General features: G+C 44.5%; 1 protein-coding gene across 1 annotated transcript in view; it reads left to right on the top strand.

Annotated features, from left to right (window-relative positions):
- The window catches only part of MAN1A1 (mannosidase alpha class 1A member 1), a 309,444-nt gene that overhangs the window by 66,983 nt on the left and 219,078 nt on the right, over positions 1–23,383 (top strand). The window contains exon 3 of the mRNA XM_030198560.1: positions 22,659–22,774. Within this exon, the coding sequence (XP_030054420.1) occupies positions 22,659–22,774 (116 nt within the window). The remainder of the gene's footprint in view (positions 1–22,658; positions 22,775–23,383) is intronic.

The raw sequence follows: 23,383 nt of genomic DNA, 5'->3' as shown, positions 1-23,383 counted from the left end.
ATTTAATTTGTGATGTGCTATCTCTCACTGTTACCAATAACCTACCCTTCAATTATGGGCTGCTCATGTCTTTGTCAGTGGGCAAACTTACAAAATCAGCAAGGGATCAAATACTTATTTCCCCCACTGTATTTAAGAATCATATGCACTTGTCCCACTTAGCATCCTATCAGCTCTTCATGGGCATGTACTTGTGGAACATTATGTATGTTGTTGTGGAGTGTATGTGTCGTTATGCTCATATTAGCCCTCTCCTCAAGTTACTTCACTGGCTTCCTATCCGTTTCCGCATACAGTTCAAACTCCTCTTATTGACCTATAAGTGCATTCACTCTGCAGCTCCTCAGTAACTCTCCACTCTCATCTGTCCCTACATTCCTCCCCGGGAACTCCGTTCACTGGGTAAATCTCTCTTATCTGCACCCTTCTCCTCCACTGCTAACTCCAGACTCTGTTCCTTTTATCTTGCTGTACCATATGCCTGGAATAGACTTCCTGAGCCGGTACGTCAAGCTCCATCTCTGGCCGTCTTCAAATCAAAGCTAAAAGCCCACCTTTTTGATGCTGCTTTTAACTCCTAACCCTTATTCACTTGTTCGGAACCCTTATTTTATCATCCTCACTTTAATATTCCCTTATCTCTTGTCTGTCCTGTTTGTACTAATTAGATTGTAAGCTCTTTTGAGCAGGGACTGTCTCATGTTCAAGTGTACAGCGCTGCGTACGTCTAGTAGCACTATAGAAATGATAAGTAGTAGTAGTAAGTAATAGATAAGGCTGAGGAGCTGCTACTAGTAGTCAAAAGCTGAGGAACTGCTAGTAGTCAAAGGGGAAGAGAGTGGAAAATGCATAGTCCATGGGACTTATTTTTTTTTGTTTATGGCATTGAGAGCTTCCGCCATGGTGATTGGCATCCACAGACTTACCTGGCTATGGGCCTTAGATCTAAGACAGGATATGTAGGAAAAACTCACCGACATACTTAGCCATGAAAAGAATAGAATCTCTTCGAGATGGGATGCCACACTCCTTTCTTATGTTTCCCTCTTTATGAATGAAGGGATACACAAAGGCAGGCATCTTGCACTATCCAATAGAAAACACCAAAGTGATGGCCAAAAATCTAAACTAATTTGATAAATATTACGGTTATCAAAGGACATATATTAAAAATATACTAAAACCTAGGGCTTCTTATTAATTGTGATTGTGTTTAATAGCGATTAATAATTGCGTGCTGCCCACCTTCTCCTTCTCTCCCCCATGCATGGTCCTGCACCTCTCCCTCTCCTCCCGGACCTGCCTGTGGCGCGCTCTGAAGTCTCTCTCTCCTCCTCCCCCCCCCCCCCCCCGCCCAGTGTACCTTTTGAAAAGCAAGCAGGTTTTCAACTCTGCAGCGGCAGCCATACTCAAAGGCTGCCTGCACCAAGCCTTTCCCTCTGACCCATTTTGCCTGTCCAAAAATAGGAGATTGCGTCAAAAGAGGCAGGACGGGTCAGAGGGAAAGGCTCAGTGCAGGCTGCAAGCAGTCTTTGAGTATGGCTGACTGCGCTACAGGATTGAAGACTTGCTTTTCTAAAGGTACACAGGGCAAAGGGGAGGGGGACTTGAGAGAGAGCCGCATGGGGGGAAATGCCGGAACGGGTGGGAGGGAGGAGGAACTTGAGAGCTGTGAGCAGGTTCAGGAGGGAGAGTTACCAGACCAAGAGGTAAGGGGTGGAGGAGGGATATGAGAGAGAGCCATGGGCAGGTTCGGGAGTGGAGGGAAAGGTGCTTGCACTGGACTGAGCAGGGGGAGAGGAGGAGAGGGAGAGAATTGAATGAGAACTGTGGACAGGTCTGGAGGGGGGGTGGGAGGGAGGGAATAAAGAGAATCATGGGCAGGGCAGTGAGGGGAGGGAGAGATGCCGAACTGAGGGAGAGAAGCATGGAGGGAAGTGGGAGGAGAAGGAGAGAGGGAGAGATGTTGGACTTGTAAGGAGGGAAGAGAGATAATGGACCTGGGGGTGGAGGGAAGGAAGAAAAAGTGACAGGTGTTGGTCTTGGCGGGGAGGGGGAGAGGGAAGAGAGAGATAATGGGCTTGGGAGTAGAGAGGAGGGGGAAGAGAAAAAGTTGGAACTGGGAGCAGGAGAAAGGAAGATATTGGACCTTTATTCAATGGCATAGCCACAGGGGGGAGGGGCCTTGGGGACTTGGTTCCCCCAATTTGGGCTTAGGTACCCTCCAAAGCTGCACTACCTGTTCAGTGGCTACAGTGTTTCAGCCTTCCCCTATAAAGTCAGAGACCCTGTATACGTGTGGTAGGTTCAAGGGTAGTATGGGCCTACTTAGTTTGTCCAATGTAAAACCTTCCTTGAGTTTTGAGTTGTGTCCGGTATGAAATGAGTGTCAAAGACAGAAATAAGGAGTAGTAGCCTGATCCCTCATAGCTGGAAGGACAAGGAGATGAGAGTCCTTTCTCCGGAGATGGACTACTGGAAGAGATATGTAGGCATATTTTCAAAGCACTTAGCCTTCCAAAGTTCCATAGGTTTCTATGGAACTTTGGAAGGCTAAGTGCTTTGAAAATGTGCCTGATTGTAAGCAAGATGATTCCTGTTCAGAGAAATCTGTGCAGAAAGGGATCCCAAAGAAGAGAGACTAAAACTGTAAGTCAGGAGATATGCTTGCCCTTACTCCAAAGGGCTGGTGATTTTTTGAAAGGAATCACAGACACAAATAAAGGAAGTTTCCTTATCTCGCTAGACAAGTCCAGACTAGTGGTTATGTCCCTTTACCAGCAGATGGAGGCAGAAATAAAACCTGACAATTTCTAATGACATCACCAGTATAATAGATAATGCAGGTTAGACTGGTGTAGCAGGAATTGTAGTAATAGGCCTCATTCCTTTGGTTGAGGATTGCCCGTGTATGTTTCTCTTAGTGGGATTATCCTTCTAGTTGAGCCTGAAGAGATTTGCTGCCCATCTGTAGCATCAAGCCTTAGCCAAGGTTTTGCAAGGCTATTGGGCATAGATTCCAATGGGGCCTTGCCAGAGGGGGTATCTCCCCCCACCCCCACCCCTTTCCTTTCTCTGCATAATTATTAAAAAAAAAAATAAGAAGAATTTTGGACTTCCTTAAATAATTCTTTGCTAAGTGAAATGTCAGAAGCAGCAGGCTCTCTTCCTAAACAAGAACTGAGAAATTAAAAGGTTTTTCCATAGCGTCCCCAGATCAATCCAGAGACTTGTGGGTTATGTCCCTTCACTAGCAGGTTAGATAGAACACCGAAGTTCGCCCACAAGAGGGCATGTGCAGCCAGCTTAACTTCAGTATTCTCTCTATCTAGCAGGTGAAGAGACATGCTGTGCAGCTCTGCAATGATTTGGCTCCTATCCTGTTCCCTCGGGGGTTGTTGAACTTATGGAGTTGAGGTGCTTTGCGTACGTTGGGGTTACACCTGGTGGTGCCAGGTCCTTACTCGTCTCCCCCCACTAGCCTACTGCTGCTTAGGGATTCGTCTGTCGGTGTTTCTCTCCTGCCTCTTGAAAAAAAAAATTGACAGAGACACAAACACAGATCCCTGCAGGTTCAGCAGTGTTTTCTCAGTCCTCAGAGTTCCAGGCTTCAAAGGTACGTGAGCGCTAGGCTGGGAGCTGGTCTTGGGGCCGATGTCGGCGTCAGAGTCCGTCAAAAGGTGTTCGCGCTGCGGGGCGCGTAGGACGGCGTCCGGGGCATGTGAGGGCTGTACCGGGGCCTTGGGCAAGCCCCGGACGGAACATGCAGACCTCTCTGCGGGGGGGTGGGGGGGAGGCGGCGAAGTCGGCCGATTCCCGCTTGGCGGGAAAGCCATTGTTGGCGGCAGCGCATGGCTCGGCCGCTGCCATTTTTTCTCCGTCTGTTCCTCAGCCGCAGATGAACGTGGCGGCGGGTTTACAGCTCTCAGCTGTTGCGGCCCCAGAACGCGGAGTCTCGGACTATCCTCTTACCGGAGCGCCGCATGCCACGGCGTTTTCTCCAGAATTTGTGCTGCTTATGCACATAGCTTTTTTGTTAAAAGAAGCGGGGGGTAGCGAGATGGACGCCATTTTGGAGACCCAGCTTGGCTCTGGGGCTGAGTTCTCTCACGAAGTTCCCAAACGGGCCCGTTTTGACGGTTTTAGCCCAGGAGCGGAGGGGTCAGCTCACTTGGACTCTGATGAAGCTCAGTTGTCAGGGGATTCTCTTCAGGAGATCTTGGAGGACGGAGAGATGCCAGCGGGGGAGGGTGATGACCCTACCACGGCAAGGCTTTTTCGTAGGGAGGAACTCCCATCGTTTATTGTTAAGGCTATGGAGATATTAAACATCTCTGCTCCCGAACCCTGTCGCAGTCGGGGAGGGGGGGGGGGGCGCGCCCTCTATCATGTCGGGCACTAGGGCTCCATCTAGAGCTTTTCATATTCATGAGGCCATGCAGGCAAAGACCTTCAGACCTCGCTTCAAGGAGGCCAAGCGTTATAGGCCTGGCAAATCCGGGGGGGGGGGGGGGGGGGGTTCAAAACCCCGGTTTCAACAGAGACAGCAGCCCTTTCGGCCGGACCGCCGTCGGCTCATCTCAACCCCTCGCAATCTACAGGGTAGCAGAGGAACCCAATGGTGGGGCCCTGGTCCATTCCTTTCCGGCAATAGGGGGACGGCTGTCTCAGTTCAGGAAGGAGTGGGCTGGGGTAACTGCGGAATAATGGGTGCTGGACATCATTCAGGATGGCTACAAGTTGGAGTTCGCCCATCCACTGTCAGACAACTTCTTAGAGTCTCCTTGCATGTCTCCTCTAAAGAGAGCAGCGGTACAGGAGACTCTGGCGGAATTACTGCGCTTAGGGGCAGTTGTTCCGGTGCCTTCGGCCAAAATCGGCCAGGGTCGCTACTCTATTTACTTTGTTGTGCCAAAGAAGGAAGGGAAGTGTCGCCCGGTTCTCGATCTCAAGGCGGTCAACAGAGCTCTCAAAGTGAGGCATTTCAGGATGGAAACTTTGCGATCTGTCGTGGTGGCTGTGCAACCGGGAGAATTTTTGTCATCTCTCGATCTAGAGGAGGCGTACTTGCACATCCCCATTTGGCCGCCCCATCAGCGTTTCCTATGCTTTGCGGTGCTGGGTCAACATTTTCAGTCCCTTTTGGTCTGGCCACGGAGCCTCGTACATTCTCCAAGGTAATGGTGGTAGTGGCAGTCTTCTTGCTCACAAAAGGGGTGCAAGTTCATCTGTATCTCGACAACTGGCTCATTCGTGCACCGTCTCGGGAGGAGTGTGCCTGGGCTACACAGTCAGTCATGGATCTTCTGTGTTCGCTGGGCTGGGTGATCAACATTCAGAAATGTCATCTCGTCCCGACCCAGACTTTGGAGTATCTGGGTGTGCTCTTCGATACCACTCAGGGCAGAGTATTTCTCCCGGAGCTGCGCTGGTTGAAGCTCGTGCGGCAGATTTCCTCACTCCTTCAGGTACCTGCTCCGAAGGCGTGGGACTATGTTCAGGTTCTAGGGTCAATGGCAGCGACACTGGACGTAGTCCCTTGGGCCAGGAGTCATATTTGTCCGTTGCAGTGGTCCCTTCTCAGCCGGTGGTCCCCGTTATCGGAGGATTATATGGTTCGGATCCCATGGGAGTGCCGAGCCCGGTTTGCCATCCGTTGGTGGCTCCAGCCAGTCAGTCTGCTTCGCGGCATGCCCCTAGCCACTCCGGAATGGCGGGTGGTCACGATGGATGCCAGTCTGTTTGGCTGGGGAGCTCATTGCCTGGGTCATTCGATGTAGGGGGTGTGGAGTCCGTCGGAGGCTCGGTTGTCAATCAATCTTCTGGAATTGCGGGCGATTCGGCTGGCGCTGCAAGCTTTTGAGACTTTGGTGCTGAACCAGTCGGTACGAGTTCTTTGCGACAATGCGACAGCGTAGCTTATGTCAATCGCCAAGGGGGCACTCGGAGCGCTCAGTTGTCAACAGAGGCGCTTGCCCTTTGCCGCTGGCCGGAAACGCGTCTTTTTCTTTTGTCAGCGGCTCACATCGTGGGAGTCCTGAATGTGCAGGCGGATTTCCTCAACCGGAACTGGTTGGATGCGGGGGAGTGGGAGCTCTCTCCAGTAGCGTTCGACCGGATCACGTCTCTTTGGGGGATGCCGGTAGTGGATCTAATGGCCCGTTATTCCAATGCCAAAGTGCCTCACTTTTTCAGCAGGGGAAGGGAATTTGGGTCCGAAGGAATAGACGCGCTGTTGCAAAGGTGGCCGCAGGATCTCCTGTATGTCTTTCCTCCATGGCCCATGGTCGGGTGATCGGCAGGATCGTGCAGCATTCAAGAGTGGTCATTCTAGTGGCTCCGGATTGGCTCAGGCGTCCTTGGTATGCGGATTTGGTGCGTCTGTTGATAGACGAACCATTGCAGCTGTCGGATGTTCCCGATCTTCTGATTCAGGGGCCAGTGATCATGCAGGATACCAGGATACCATGACCGCTATTGAGCGGTCGCAGCTCAGACGCAAAGAGTTTTCTGAGTCAGTGATTGGGACGATGCTGCGGGCGTGCAAGCGATCTACTTCGGCATACGCTAGAGTCTGGTGAACTTTTGTTGCTTGGTGCTCGTCCTCGGGCATTTCGCCGGAGTCAGCTCCTCTCGTGTCTATCTTGGCTTTCTTGCAAGAGGGGCTTGAGAAGGCCCTCTCTTTGAGCTCTCTTAAGGTACAGATGGCAGCATTGGCCTGTTTCTGAGGCCGCTCATCCGGATGTAGTTCGTTTTCTCCGGGGTGTTAGTCATACTCCCTTGGATGCCGGTGGTACCGGAATGGAATGGAATTTGAACCTAGTACTGAGGGCGTTACAGCGTGCTCCATTTGAGCCTCTGAATAAGACATCTTTGAAGGATCGCACGTTGAAGACGGTGTTTTTGGTGGCCATTGCTTCGGCCAGAAGGGTATCGGAGCTGCAGGCTCTGTCGTGCAGGGATCCCTTTCTGCGTTTTTCGGAAGCTGGGGTCTCGGTCCGTACGGTTCCTTCATTTCTGCCGAAGATGATTTCACGTTTTCACCTTAATCAAGAAGTGCATTTATCAACCTTCAAGTGGGAAGATTACCCGGAGGATTTTCGTCAGTTGCGGTGTTTGGATGTCAAAAGGGCTCTTCTCTCATATTTAGAGGCTACTAATTCCTTCCGGAAGTCAGATCATCTTTGTCCTGTTTGTGGGACACAAAAAGGGACAGATAGCTTCTAAGGCTACGATAGCTCGATGGCTACGGGAAGCGATGGGCTCTGCGTATCTTTCCATGGGGAAACCGATTCCTCTTCAGATTCGCGCACTTTCGACTAGAGCTCAGGCCACGTCCGTTGTGGAATACTGGCTGGTGCCGTTGGACGAGATTTGTAGAGCGGCTACTTGGGCGTCGGTACACACTTTTGCTAGACATTACCGACTTGATGTCGCGGCGCGTCGGGATGCGTTTTTCGGCGCTTCGGTTCTGTCTTAAGGGAGCATGCGGTCCCACCCTTCTTGAGGACTGCTTTGGTACATCCTACAAGTCTCTGGATTGATCTGGGGACGCTATGGAAGGTAAAATTATGTCTTAACTGATAATTTTCTTTCCATTAGTCCCTCAGATCAATCCAGAGGCCCTCCCTGGGGTTCGCATTAGCTGATTCTGTATGATGTATATATGGCAGAGTTTTGATCTAGTTAATGTTGTTTAGGTTTGCGTTCTTCTGTTGGTCTGGAAGTTTGGATTAAACAAGTTCTTGGAAAACAGTTGTTACTGTGAAGCAGCTGAAGGGTTTTCCTTCAGATTATTTGCTCTTTTCAAGAGGCAGGAGAGTGAACTATTGTTCAAATGATTTCTTACTGTGGTATCGTATACTGAAGTTAAGCTGGCTGCACATGCCCTCTTGTGGGCAAACTTTGGTGTTCTCTCTATCTAACCTGCTAGTTGGAGGGATATAACCCACAAGTCTCTGGATTGATCTGAGGGACAAATGGAAAGAAAATACATTTTGCAGCATAAGGGGAGAGCTGTCCAATGAAGTTGGCTCTTTTTTGTTGTTTTTTTGTTTAAAGGAGTCAGCTCCACATGCGATGCAGGAACTTCAGTGAGCTTTTGGGTGACTAGGGATATCTTCTGGAACCATGCACTCTAGCACAGCATTTGGGGGAGGCCTCTTTTCCTGCTGGTACTTCAGATTTCGCCAGAAATGGTGTTCAAGTTGTCAGCAGACAGTGGTTCTTTCATTTGGGTCCTTGAAGGATCATGTTTCAGTTCCTTTCAAGATTTGGGACTGTTCCCCTCCCCTCCTCCCATGCCACTGGAGTTTGGTCCTGCAGGAGGGGGGCCCATGTTTAAAGTGTCACTCGGAAACCTGCAATTGTTCCTGGGCTAGAGTTCTGTCAGACATTCTTGTAGTGTCTTAGACAAGCTCTTTCTGGGCTCTAACTCCTTCCTGGGTGGGGTATCTAAGCCTCTAGCATCTCAGGGTCTGGGTGGGCCCAGGACACTTCTGATTGTAGTAAGCCCCTGGTTGGGGGTCCGTATACTGCTCCGTGTTAGTCCAACCTTCATTTTCTGTGGAAGGATGTTTTGGGAGCAGGGAGTCCAGATGGTGGTGATATTTTCCTGGAGGACTCCTTGCTGGAGTTTGGAGAACTATGTCCAGAGGAAGGAAGTGGTTCTCCACTAGTTTGTTTTTCTGGGAGGAGTGAACAGTCCCTTATTCATCAAGTTGTCTCCACTCATTGTATCTCCATGACTTTGTAGGAGAACACTTCTGATGGTGTTGCTATCCTGGGGATGTTTGAGAAGACCTAATAAGGCCTTTCTGCTTCACAGAACTTTGTCACAGATGGACTTGACAGAATGGGAAGCACCAAATTTGATCCTCAGGGGTTCCTGTACACCCTTCCCCAGGCAGATCTGGACTATCTCCCCCCCCCCCCCCCCCCTCATGTCCTGAAAATGGATGCCTTATTAATGGTGGTGACAAAAAGAAAATCCCATAATTCCAGTTGAAGATGGTTCATTCCTTTGGGGGTGCTCATAACAGGTAGTGCTGCTCCTTTGAACAGGCCTTTAATTCCTCTTTTCTCGGGGTCCAGGCTGTGTAGGTTATGTAGCTCAGGTAATAGTATGCTGGATTTAGCATCTCCTGGCTTCTTTGGAGGTAGCTCTTTAAGATAGAGTTTGCTTTCTTGGCTGATGCCCTCTATGATTTGATTCACTTTTGCTCCAAGTTGGTAGCCTTGGAGGCATATTTTCAAAGCACTTAGCCTTCCAAAGTTCCATAGGTTTCTATGGAACTTTGGAAGGCTAAGTGCTTTGAAAATATGTCTCTTGGTGGTGCTGGTGGCCCATTGCAGAATTAATATTTAGAGACACTTGTCACTTAATAAATAACAGGGTTAAGAGTACAGCAAAATTGAACTAAATTCTGACACCGAATAAGATACTTTTCAAAGCTTGTCCTTTGTTGCACAGAAATGTTACAGCACCCATTCCTCAATACATTTGATATTTCTCAGCTTAAGTTGCAACTTAAGGCAACAACAAAAAGGACTCTGCTCTTGCCCAGTGTCCGAGATGCTTAGGCTATAAGCAGTTATGACAGTTGTCTTGAAGGGGAAAGGAAGTCTCTTAAACACCTCTAAGACTCCTGTAAGATTGGCATGGCCCTTCAGCTCTGGTTGTACTAGCAGGGAATTCTGCTTGAATTAGGAGGCTTCATATGTGCCGCATAAATGAAGTGCTCCCTTTTTTTTTTTTAGATTCTTTGAATTTACCAAGATTGGCAAGGTCTCATCAAGGAACACTATGGTGCTTAAAAACCTTTCATTCCATTGTTAAATTATGCTTTAAGGAACAGAATTCAAACAGATCATTTACATAGCATAAGCTGATGGGTTTAATACAGCCAATTCACTGTTCAAGATGCCTAGATCAGTACTTTGATGTATTTCGGAGAATAGAAATGACTGGCAAGAACTGGACTTACAGCACAACAATAAGCTTAATGATGTCTTAAGCTTTCAAAATATTGCCTTTTATTAAACATTTCTAAAATCTGGAAATAGGAATAATTTATGCAAACTGCTTGTAATCAAGTTAATAGGTCATATTTACTTCTTATGCTAGCCTAATATAGCACTTTTGAAGGAACATAAATCTGCTAATAGAATGTAGAACTCGAAGCAACTGTGCTACTATTGCTAAAATGGGGACGACTAAAGGAAGATATAAGCAATGCCTTCTTTTAAAGCTCAGTACTAAAAATAAAATGCCAACAAGCATTTCATCTCCTGATAGCAATGTAGCCATGGGGTCCACATGCTGTCACTTACAAAATAGGAAGTCTAGCAACCCCCCCCCCCCCCCCCCCCAATTCTATCCCAGACCTAGGGCAAGATGCATCAACCAAACGTAAAAAAATGTAAAACGTAAAAGTGCTTACCAAATTTGAAAAAACGAAGAATGCACTAAAAACACACCTCAGAAATGTTCGGTACGGTATTCAAAAGTTGAATGTATAAATACCTTCGGTAAAGTGTCTGTACGTAAAAAAAAAGTGCCTAAGGACGTCCTTTAAGGACGGCCTTCGCCCCCCGCCCGAGGTCGCCGCTGCTCCCAGCTCCCCCTTTGCATTAAAAAAATCGTGATTTTAGGCAGCCCCGGCCCCCCCTCCCTTCCTTCCTTCCTCTCTCTCTCTCTTTCTAAACAGCTCCCGCTGCCCCCCCTCCGTCTTACCGGGCCCTCGCAGCGCCTCTCACCTCTGTGTGAAGGTGCTGCGACGGTAAGAACAGCTGATCCTCTTTGCTGAAGACTCTTCAGTGAAGAGGATCAGCTGTTCTTGCCCTCGCAGCCTTCACACAGAAGTGAGAGGCACTGCGAGGGCCCGGTAAGACGGAGGGAGGGCCTGGTGGAGGGGGGGAGCGGCGGGGGTGGGGAAAGGGGGGAGGATGGCGGGAGCTGTTTAGAAAGAGAGGAAGGGAGGGGGCGGGGCTGCCTAAAATCACAATTTTTTTTAATGTAGGGGGGAGCGGGGAGCAGCGGCGACCTCGGGCAGGGGGGGGCAAGGACGCCCACAAGGACGTGTTATGACGTGTCTGTATGACAGCTCTGGCCTTACCGACAGCTCTGACCACACGTTAAATATATCGCGGTAAATGAGTTGGTGCAATCGTCGGTATGGTTAGTGCATCCCGAATCATCCACATTTCAATGGTAGTTACTCGTTTCTATTCCGTTTTCGTTAGCTGCTACCGCCGTCGGAAAATGGCCTTTAATGCATGCCATGGTTCAAAATTTGTTCGTTAAAGGGTCGTTAAAGGCTCGTTTTGTTTAGTGCATCTGGGCCCTAGAATCCAAAACAGGGGTAGCATCCTAAGAAGGATAGCAGACTGTTTAAATTATGAGGAAAGCCAGTTCCCCTTTACCGAACCTTTAGGCAGCTAATTCCCATCACATAAGAATTAGCTCCTACTCAGTGTTTGCTCTCAGAAGAAACGTTCTGTTTATTTGACCTTAGGGGTGTTATCTCTTTGTTAGAAATAACAAAAGAACCATTTCCTTAAGTAATTTCTCCTTATATAATTTTGAATTTAATTCTCTACATCCAAAACAAAAACTTTGTTCCCCGTAAACATAGGTATAGATGATTAAGTGCCTGAATCATTGCTCTGAAAATCAGTGCTTTGCTGCTCCCTAATGGACTTTAGAGGCAATTTTAATTTTATTTATTTATTTATATTTTTATTAGATTTTTAAAGATACATCAAACAAAAAAAAAAAATAAATAAACAACATGTACTATAGTACAATATAATAAAATACACAAAGCTGAGTTCAAACAGAAAAGTTCTATAAAGTTAAGCCATAGATGAGAGAAAAAGGTCTAAAGTTTTCCATTTCTGAAGACCAATATTATGTCCAGGTATAGAGTTTATTGCGAATTGCTCATATTTTTTGTATAGTAAAATCCAGGTCCACCAAAGGACAACATTGACTTGAGAGTTATCTTTCCAATGCGATGTTATTAGTTTCAATGCAACAGAAACTAAGAGACAGTAGTTTATCGTTCTCTGAAAATAAAAATGGAATGCAAGTGGACTTCCAGATTATATACTTAGGTAAAAGAGATTCTTGAAACCCAGAAATCCTTTTTAGTTTATCCCAGACATCTGACCAGAATAAGACTAGGTTAGGACATTCTAGCAAAAGATGCACAAGAGTTCCAGTAGTTTTTTTTTTTTTTTTTTTTTGCAAGACCAACATAAATCGCAATTAGAGGACCCAGACAATTTACTCTTTCTAGGCGTCTAAAGGGCCCTATGGTACATAAAGAATTGTGTTATTGCAGCCGACAAGGATGCCCTTGAGCCAGTTGACCATATACGAGACCATTGAGTATCTGACAATGAATCGTTGAGATCCATTTTTCATATATGTTGCGTAGAACAACGTGAGGCAATAATATTGAACCTCATTGCTTTATAAAACAATGAGGCTCTCTGCTGTATCTTGCACTGATTGTCAATGAAGCTAGTGAGGACCATATTGTTCATTACACAGCTTAGATTCCATTTTTTGGATTTAATTACGCTGCGCAACTGATACCACTGCAGTAATTGAGAGTTGGGAACTTGAAACTCAGCTTTAGTGACTGAATAAGATGATAGAAGCTTTACCACAGATATAACTTTCTAGAGAAATGGGAAAAATTAGATGATAGCTTAATCTAAATGGGACATAAGGAAAACTCTTAATTCTTTACTCCTGTCTCTGGAGAAGGCTCACTCCCTGCTGTAGATCCCTCTGCTCTGACTCCTTTCCGGTAGTCCTTTGGAAAACACAGATATGTTTGGCATACCTATCCTAGTGGAATCTCCAAAATGTGGGGATAGATCACATTTACCAAACCTCAGAACTTCAGGGTTGGCAGAGAGTGAGAAGTATAAACAAACCATTTAGCTTAGTACTGTGGATTATCAACCTTCTCACTTGCAATCCTTATTCACAACTGTCCTAAATTATAGATACCTTACACTTATACTGAGAATAATAAAAAACTAAACTAGGTCCTGAAGTGCCTGCTAGAGGCTGTCTGTTAATGCTGTGGTACCAAGTTCAAGTTTTAAAACTAGGGGGAAAAGAGTATGGAGATTTAGTTGATAAAGTTTACTTTTTAAAATATTTTTATTCTGCCTATCGCTAACCTACAATTCCTCCTTTAAACCCCAATCTTTAAGTTCCCAAAACCCAAAGCAAATTAATGTTCACTTACCAGAGAAATGTCCTCTTCTCTCAAAACTTCTCAGAAATAAAGTTTGTGGGACCTTTCCTCTTTATATAGTTTTGAATCTAAGGGGACTGCTTCAAACAGACCCTTTCAAGCTGACTCAGTAATCAGGTTGCCCTTAGTAACCTCTGCAAATATTCTACTTCCTCGCACCTCAGTTAACACCTGTTTGAGGTCAGTAGCAGTGCTAGCTCTCCAGCCACCAAAGAACAGAAAATAACTGTCTTTTAGAACAAGATTTGAACTTTCCTACTACCTTTTAAAGTTCTTTGGTTGTTAAGTTTCTACCTCTAGAAAAAGTTTGTTTAAAACTATGGGAAAAGGGTAGTTCACTATGGAAACTAGTTTAATAATGCTTGCTTCTCTCTCTCTCTGTCTGTCTCTCTCTCTCCCCTCCCCCACTAGTTACAAAGCAAGTTACAAAAATATACTTGTACTACAAAAATACTGATTATTACCAATAGATATATAAGTAAAGATATATGATTATAGTACTAATATATCCTATGAAGATTATGAGAAATTGTATCTATAATATATCCTGAGAAGAGATTACCCACTCTTAGTAGCGAATTAGACTACTGACCACAAATCCTGGGACAAACCAGTCTTTTACAGACAAAAACCTTAGACTATCCATACCCAGAACTATAGGTAGTAAATCCTGCTTCTCTCATCCCTTGCAGCCCGTAGGTTGCAGACTTCGGTGTGGTGAAGAATCGGATTCTTCTGTTGAGACTCTAGCAGGATACCTGCGAGTTATCCCCTGCTCAGGAATAAATGCCAAAGTATTTGTTCTGTACTCAGGTTCACAGTCTTTTGGGAAACTACAGAGCTGCAGCAGAAATGACCTTGTCGGCTTTTATCACAAGGAATTCAGTTCACTGGTGTTTAGGAAAACCAGTCTCTCTAGTTAGTCTGAGAGAGGTCATACACCAGGCAAATCGTCTTCTCTTCTGTCCAACATTGGCATCCCTCTCTGTTCAGGTGATACCTATGAACCAATCACAAACTGTGTATCTGTCCAGCGGAATTCATGTTCATGATAAGAGTGTCACGTTTTCAAAGCTGGAACTAGGTTTGTGAGGCCATGGGCCACTGCCGAGGAGCGGCAGTGGCAGGCAAAACCACCCCACACCGGAGACTAGGCAGAACAAACTCCTAAGTCGGAGCTACTTTACATCCAAATGAACTGATGGAGAGCCACCAAATCTTTCCATGTGCGACCATGACAGCTGGCCAGTGACATCCATTCCTTGTAACCCACCTTCATACTGTTCATTGTGAAGACCATTGCCTTATACAATTAGCCTCTACTGCTTCACTCTACTTTAATACATTGTTTGCTTCCCAGTAGGGATGCATACTTATCTAGTAAAATCAATAAAATATTAAGCACATTGTTACAATTAAATCTCATCACAAATATGCCAAATCTCTACAGTCTCCTAAAAATGAATTAATGGCTGTGTTATACTCACACTTTGAATACCTACCCATCAAGCATACGTCTTCGGTTCAATTTTTCATTTCATAAAGATGGATCTAGTCTAGCACTTCAGTAACTACTGGATTTTGCTCTTTTGCTTTTGGAAAGCTTTGGGTTTTCAAATTTTTTTCACCTGACTAGTGTTCTGTGCTTATGATGGAGCTGGACCAAGCAAAACAGGAGTTGAGACAGAAAGTATGATGTAATGTTATCCTATAGCATAGTGATTTACTCTAGATTTTCTTGTACTAACCTTACTCCTAATGCAGTAAGGATTTTAGCACAGAAAATTTTGCAGTAAAACCATTGTGTAAGCAGTGGCATGGTCAGCATACAAATAACAAGAACATGCCAAATTGGAAAATGTCGTAATTAAGAAAAAGTTAAATTTTACCTTTTACTCTTGTACTTACTGCAGAACCTTTATTTGAGCGCCAGGTTGAAGTAAAGATCCTACAGGGAGCAGCTGAGCCATTTTAAGTGAAGTGCAGTGCTTCACCTTAGAAGTCTCAAGGCACAAGTAGGCCTGGTAACCACCACCACACCCTAGACTGTCTGGTCCAGGAAACTCTGCACAGGGAAGCTCTCAACCACAGAATCTCCATACCATGACTACCACTTGGACCAATAATACTGATCTGGTCTGGAGAGGTGTTTAGCATATTTCTACTTTTCCCACCACCAACAGAACAATGGTGATGTCTGACCCCTAGTGGTCCATTTGATGCACTGCTAGAATTAGCTTGCCAAATAAGAGATTGATTCCCCCTATTGGGAAGTGCTCCCTTATTTAGCAGATTGACCCCTATTGTTGGGCTTAATATGTTCAGAAATTTAACAGGAAGTGAGTTATCTTGTGAAAGAATTAATTTTATAGTAAGTAAATTTTGAAATGAGATTTGAACTTTATGAAGTACTGTCAAATATACATAGTGACTGTTGACCCATTGATTTTCATAGTATGGGCTACAGTCTATAATTTTACACTTGATAATGTTTATTCACTGAAGAATATGTTTCAACACAGTATGATTTATAACATTCACCTTGCATGATGGATGTGGTAGCAAGCAGTATCATGTGATAGTATGCCTTGAATAAGGTATATTTTAAGCCATGATGGGAGCATCAGATAAACATTTTGGTGGTAGGGCCTATTTCTGGGAGGACTAGGGCTTGTAGACAGTTAATTAAAATTAAAATCTTATTTTCCTTAGCGTCCCTCCGGACCGGACCAGGATTGGACTGATGGTTGTGCTCGCCTACCAGCAGGTGGAGACTGAGAAAAAACTCTGACTCTAGAGAGCCAATAGGAGCCCTGGCCATGTGACCTTAGCCCCAGTATTTTCTCAGTCTCCCAGCAGGTAGGAAGTGAGCCCATTAGTCTCTCTCCTTTTCTCTTTAGATATTACAGATATTTGTGATAATTCTTCTGTGCCTGGAATCTTATTTAGAGGCTTGACAGGGTTTCCTTTCTCTTCTTTCTTTGACAGCCTCGGGGGTGTTAAACTCGGGTGTCTCGAGTCCACCCCCCTTCCTCCCCATCTCCCTGGCTTAGCAGGGAAGGGCCGTCCCTTTCTCTAGAAAGGTGTACCGTCTTTGGGAGAGGCAGCCACTTTTAACAGGTAGCTGCTTTAAAAGAATTAAATCAAATAAAAGGAAATTCAAAGAAGCAGCCTTTCTTTCCCCAGACTTCTAACGAGCAGGCAGCTCCAGTGTTTTTATTATGATTGAGGGGTTATAAAAAAAAAAAAAAAAAAAAAAAACAAACAGAAGAAAATAATTCAGTATCTGTGACTTTAAACAGCGATTTTTCTCGTCAGATTTAATTTCCTCCATTTTCTTGCGTTTTGGCGGCGGCAGTTTAAAATGAAAAAAAAAAAAAAAAAGAAATGTGTGAACCGCGTAAGCGCGGCCACCTGTTTTTTCCGATATGGCTTAAAAGTTCAAACAGCTGCTGTCGGTCAGCGTCGTGCAGTTCACGCAGCCGGAATGTGTAAATTTTGCTCTCCCTTCAAGGTTTCTTCGGGTCCGGTGCTGCCTCCAGTTTTTTCGGGGCCTTTTTCGCCGGCTGTTGTTTCTTCGCCGTTCCACTGGGCTCCGCTTGTTCGGAGGTGTCGGGCGCGCTGTCGACGATCGCCACAGGGCCAGTGGAGCGAACGGCGGCCATTTTGTTTCTCCCTCCATCTTATCAGTCGGGGATCTCTCTGCTGAAGGTAAGGCTGCAGTTCATAGAGCAGTTCGGCTCCAAGATGTGTACACTTTTGTATGTGCTGAACGGCGTATTCTAAAATGCTCTTCACATCAGCAGGCAATATTTGGTTGAAAGGGGGCTCCTTTCATATATGAATATATAACAAGCTTTTCTTCTTTTAAATTTCTATGTATCACGGGGCTGTTAACACTAGTTTTTTCTGGTGCTCAGTCATTTTTCATTGCCTGGTGGAAAATCTACATCTTATAATTCATTTCAAGCATTTTCCTCAATAGCTGTAGTATTATACAGTGTTTTAAGAACTTTAGAAACTTTCTCTATAGGCATAGAGTAAATTTCTGTCTTTCTCATTCCCTGGTGTCTAAGAGTCAATTGATTGGTACTTTGCAATTCTGACCATAATATATTAGTTCCTTTCAAGCATTTTACTCCATGCCTATGATGTTATATAGTGTTTTAAGAACTTAACAGACACTCTCAATGGCTGTAGTGTTATACAGTGTTTTCTTTTTCCGACTTTAAGAAGCCTTCTCTAGAGGCATACAGTATATTGTTCAGATGCCATGGGGATATATCAGCTCTTTCATATTCTCTGAGGGACAGTCCTGTCTACCAAGCTCCCAGTCACTCAGCTGCCTTAGCAGGCATGCTTTATTCATGTCTTCCCTTCTTTTCCAACTGCCTTGAAGCCTCTCATTTTTCATTTTAGCTTTCTTCTGGTTTTTACAGGACATATGGTCACTTAGAGAATAAAGTCATCCTTTCACTTAAAGATAGTGGACGGTCCTCAAACCATCTACTCGTGTTTGTCTCTACTCTATCAGTTCAGCATTGGCAGATTATAAACATCCTGGTTTGGTCCAGTATGCCTATACATACCATCTGCTATCTCTTCCTCTTCCTTAGAGACCTGATGTTATATCAAGCTTTCTTGAATTCAGATACAGTCTTGTCTACACTGCCTTCACCAAGTGGCTGTGGCACAACTTCACTTTTTTCGTTACAGGTAATTTCCAAGTTTGTCCTTTTTCATTTTCATTCTATGCGCCTTCACTCCAGAGTGTTCTTTCAATTGGAAGGGGATTCACTCACTTCCTGTGTATTTATACCATAGGTACATAAGTATGGTTATGCTGGGTAAGGCCTAAAGTCCATCAAGTCCAGCATTCATATCTAATGGGCATAGGTACATAAGTTTTGCCATTCTGGGGAAGCTCAAATGTCCACCTTTCTACAGCCAGAACAGCATTAAAGAAAAGAAAAAAAAAAAAAAAAAAAAACCTCTCTCGAGAGTATCGAACAGAAATCTCTGCTCCAAAAGCAAGGCTTTGCAGTAATTCTGCAAACTAACGCATACAATATTTGCCATGGCTGTTCACCACTAGGAACACCGGGGACCCTGGGCCTAGGTTCGGTGTTTTAACCTGAAACAAGCTCAACATTCATATCTATTGGGTGTGAGTCTGGTACTACTACTACTACTTAACATTTCTAGAGCGCTACTAGGGTTACGCAGCGCTGTACAAATTAACAAAGAAGGACGTTCCCTGCTCAAAGGAGCTTACAATCTACATCTCAGTGAGGGAGGACGCATGACCGTGGTACGTGGATTAGTGGTATGTGGATTAGGGAGATCCAAGAAATTACAGGCCGGTGAATCAGACGTTCATACTGGGACAATTTTTTTCTGTCCGGAGCGTACTACCATAGCTGGTGGACTCCTATATTCAGAACTTTCTATATTCAGAACTTACCCAACTATGGAACGCCATAGAGATAGGGTTGGAGTTTGTAGCCCTATTTAACTGGTGTCCTTGGTCACCCTTCGTCTTCTCCTCAGGATCCAGAGAATGGCTAGTTTTTTGCTTATGCATTAACCGGTCATTTTCAGCAGTACTCTCTCTTCCGTTCTTTTATAGATCTAAGAGGATGTTCATTGCGCTCTTAGGGTCATTTCATTCTTACCTAGACGACTGCCTAATTGGAGAAAGTCTTGTCTTAGCAGAGTTCTCAGGTCACGCACCGGGTGTTGCATTTCTTACAGTCTCTAGGTTGGGTGGTGATTGTAGCCAGGCCTCTTATTTGATCTCTCATTTGATCTCTCATCAGATATCTCTGATTTTCTCTTTGTTTAGTCAGGTTGGCGCACAGTCTTTTGTCTCCTCTGCAAACATCCCAGTTTATATTTTTCTTGGTGACCTTGGGCCTTCGGCCATTTCCTCGCTCTATTCTGCAGAATGCAATTTTACTTTCTAATGCCCAAGAAGGAATTTTCCTTCATCCTATTGCGAATCTCAGGGTCATCAATCGCACTATTTAAGTGTCATCTAGTTATCTCAAGAACCTTAGTTCTGTCATTGGGATGCTTCGTGCAGTACACTTTTTGGCAGAAGCTTGTTTGTATATATTTTTTTTCTGGGGGACCTCAGCAATTCGTTTTACCTTCGGGTGAATTTTGTTGTCCCTACTGACAAACAAGGCGGAGAGAGCTATGTTGGTCCTAGCCATGGAAATGGGTTATGTCATCCGCCAAGGAGGAGTTAAGAGTATACTCTTGAGTTTGTACTCATTTTTTCTTAGTTGTGTCACCCTGCTTTTAGGTGAATGGACTCTCATTTTTTCAGCCTTACTTCCTCACTGCGACACTTCAGGGCTATCTCTTTTTGCCTTCAGGCTCACGAACATTTCTTGCTTCTTCCGTTCAGCAACAGTCTTGACGGAGACAGGGACAGATGCCAACGTCCAGCAGGGGTTTTTCAGCCTTCTTTATGCATTTCTTCCATCATCTCACTAGGTGTTTACGCAGAACCAAGGCACCCTTCTACATCCGGACCCCCAGTCACTCAAACTTATGGCGTGGTTACTGGGTCTGCAACATCTTTGATATTTTCGCAGGATGTACTTCAAGTTTTAATTGCTTCCAGACAGAAATCTACATTAAAGTCCTATGAATCAAAGTGGCGACGGTTCACTCTGTGGTACTCCTCTCGCCACTTCATTCCACAAACAGTATCCATTTTGCATGTTTTGGAATATCTTCTGCATCTTGCGAAATCTTGTCTGTCTTACTCATCCATTAGAGTTCATTTGGCAGCTCTATCAGTGATGCATGATACTGTTGACAACCGCACGCTTATGCAGCATCCACTGTCAAAGCGGTTTCTTAAAGGAGTCCTGCACCTGTACCTCCCGCTTCGTCCACCAGCTAGGTGAACTAGGTGAACAGACTCTTAAAGTTCTGTTTTCTAGTAGCCATAACTTTTTCTATAAAGTTTTCCTCTTCAAGCAGTGTTTCCCAGTAGCCATTGCTGCAAGTAGATCTATGTGTGGAATACTTCTACGGTTGGTAACTTCTTTTCGGTCTGCTGTAGTTTAAAGTTTTCACCTTTCCCAATCGGTTTTTTCTTATTGGTTTTGTCCTTCTAGCCAGTAGGCGTAAAAGTTTTTCATTGTTTCTAACCCGCTATATCGCGAAGGATCAAGGAAATGAGAATGTCTATTTCTCTTCTCGCTGAGAGGGCAGTTCCACAGCGTATTACAACATATTCCACAACTTCAGAAGCGGGCTCTATTCTTACTACGGCGATTTTTGGTGCTCTCGGTGCACATTGGTAAGTTGGCAACTTAGTCCTAGTTTCATTTTATTTTGCTCATTGGGACACACTACATGTTAGTTGTCGCCAGGTGGCCTATGCAGCATGAACATTTCTCTGCAGTTTTCATAGGGTCCCTCCCTTCAGATTACTGCTTTGGTACTTCCCATCAGTCCAATCCTGGTCCGGTCCGGAGGGACGCTAAGGAAGGAGAAATTAGATCTTACCTGCTAATTTGCTTTCCTTTAGTCCCTCCGGACCGGACCAGGCCCCTCCCATGTTCTCTCTACTCTTTAGCTTCTTTTATTAAGTAGGAAGTGTATTCATTCCTTTACGATTCGTGGAACAATACTATATATATACAGAGCTTTACGTGGTCTATACCACTTCTCTGGTGGTTGCTGGTGAGCTCAATTGCTGGAATCTATCTATAAAACCTTAAATACGCCATACCACTTCTCTGGTGAGAGTTGTGGCTGAGCTCAGTTGCTGGAATATCTATAAAACCTTAAATATGATTTACCACTTTTCTGGTGAGAGTTGCTGGTAAGCTCAGTTGATGGAATATATATAAAATCTTAAGTGGGCCATACCACTTCTCTGGTGAGAGTTGCTGGTGAGCTATAAGACAAGTGAGCCATACCACTTCTCTGGTGAGAGTTGCGGGTGAGCTATATTATGCGTGAGCCATACCACTTCTCTGGGGAGAGTTGCTGGTGAGCTATATTATATGTGAGCCATATCGCTTCTCTGGTGAGAGTTGCTGGTGAGCTATAGTACAAGTGAGCCATACCACTTCTCCAGTGAGAGTTGCTGGTGAGCTGTAATACATATCGGGCCATACCACTTCTCTGGTGAGAGTTGCTGGTGAGCTCTGATACTTGGCATTGCCGAGTGCTTTGTGGCTGCTAGGATTCCATACGGCACAGAAGGTCTTTCTTTCTTTCCTGCTTTGTTATTCAAATACTGAGGCTAAGGTCACATGGCCAGGGCTCCTATTGGCTCTCTAGAGTCAGAGTTTTTTCTCAGTCTCCACCTGCTGGTAGGCGAGCACAACCATCAGTCCAATCCTGGTCTGGTCCGGAGGGACTAAAGGAAAGCAAATTAGCAGGTAAGATCTAATTTCTCCTTTGTCAATATACAATTGGACTTCTCAAAACCTGAGAAGGCCAATTGTATATTGACAAACCTATTTGTTATATTGCATAGCAAACCCAGATTGCATTTTATAATTCCATGACTTGTATGTGTGTTACAGAAGGTCCATTTGTGTGAGTCTTTTGTGGAAGAATAGGGGCGGAACTATATGTACGTGTTGAGATATTTTCAGTAGTTCTGCTTATGATGTCTTCTGACATCAGTGTCAGGCAGAATGGGTTGGACAGAAGAAAACTAGTGCTTACATTAACATTTTTATTTCATAAAAAGTGATAAATAGGTAAAAGAGATAATTTGCATCAAATCAGGACTTCTCAAAACTGACTTAATGGTCCTACAATCAATTGGGTTTTCAGGATTTCACAATGAACATGTTAAGTAGAGAGGCGTGGTAGCCGTGTTAGTCCACTCTTAAAGGTTATCAATAGAAATCAAACAAAATAAAACATCTTATTTTCTTTTCCATGTTTTATTTTGTTTGATTTCTATTGATAAACAATGAACATGTGTATGAGAGATCTGCGTGTGTTGTGGGCCTAGTATATGCACATTAATCTCGTACATATTCATTATAGTCATCATGAACCCCAGCTGGTTGTGGGGCCACCACACTGAATTTTGGAATCCCTGCATCAGATCATTTTGCAGCAAAATGTTTCTTAGCCTTGAGCAATGAAAAAGTATGAACCACACTTACTAGTGTGGTCTAATAGATGCTTTTTCTGTTCACTAGTGGAAACTTCCTGTGCTTTAGTTGTTTAAACATTCCTCTGTATCTTACTAAACTTATAATGTATTGTTATTATGCAGAGAGACTATAATATCTGGGTATTGAATTTAAAATTAAGTAGTAAGTTTCCATAAACAGAATTTAGTAGGACATGTTCATGAACTAATAATTGCTGTCTCGCTTTTAGGCAATATTCAAGGAGCAACAATAGTGGATGCCCTTGATACATTATACATCATGGAAATGAGAGATGAGTTCGCAGAAGCCAAAGAATGGGTAGAAAAACATTTAGATTTCAATGTGGTAAGTGTGAACGTTCTATGGCTAATACTGATTACTGTTTTGCTTAAAATTTAAAGAACATGATCCTACAAAATTCTATAGGGCCAATATTCATAGGCACTTATCCAGTTAGCAGGCACTGCTAACTGGATAAGTGCTAGTGAGCAGGATATTCTTAGCACTAAACAGCTAGTGCCACTGAATATTTCCTCTGACTGTATTGCCAGGGTGGTCTGTGGGCGGAGCCAGAATTTATCCAGTTAGTTGCTATATTCAGATTGCTAACCAGATAAAGTTAGGACAACAGAAAGGCTGTCCTAACTTTGGTTTGTTACCCAGATAGTGGTCTGAATATGGCCGCTAACCGGATAACACTTCTGGGTTGGCACTGAAACTGGATATTCAGTTCTGGCTGGTATCTGGGTACTGACATTAAATATCCATTTTTATTTTAACTGCAGCATCCAGCAGTTTCCTTAACCACTGACTGCTCTAGTTGAATGTCCCAATGTTTCAGCACCTGCTGATAAAAATTTATTTCCATTACGTAGCTTCCCACTATTCCATAACCTGTGGGATAGGTATGTCCGTCAACAAGCAGGTGGAGATAAACTGAGCTGAGGCATGGGT

The sequence above is a fragment of the Microcaecilia unicolor genome, chromosome 3 (assembly GCF_901765095.1).
Source record: "Microcaecilia unicolor chromosome 3, aMicUni1.1, whole genome shotgun sequence".
NCBI lineage: Eukaryota > Metazoa > Chordata > Amphibia > Gymnophiona > Siphonopidae > Microcaecilia > Microcaecilia unicolor.
This window is presented reverse-complemented; position numbering and strand designations above follow the sequence as displayed.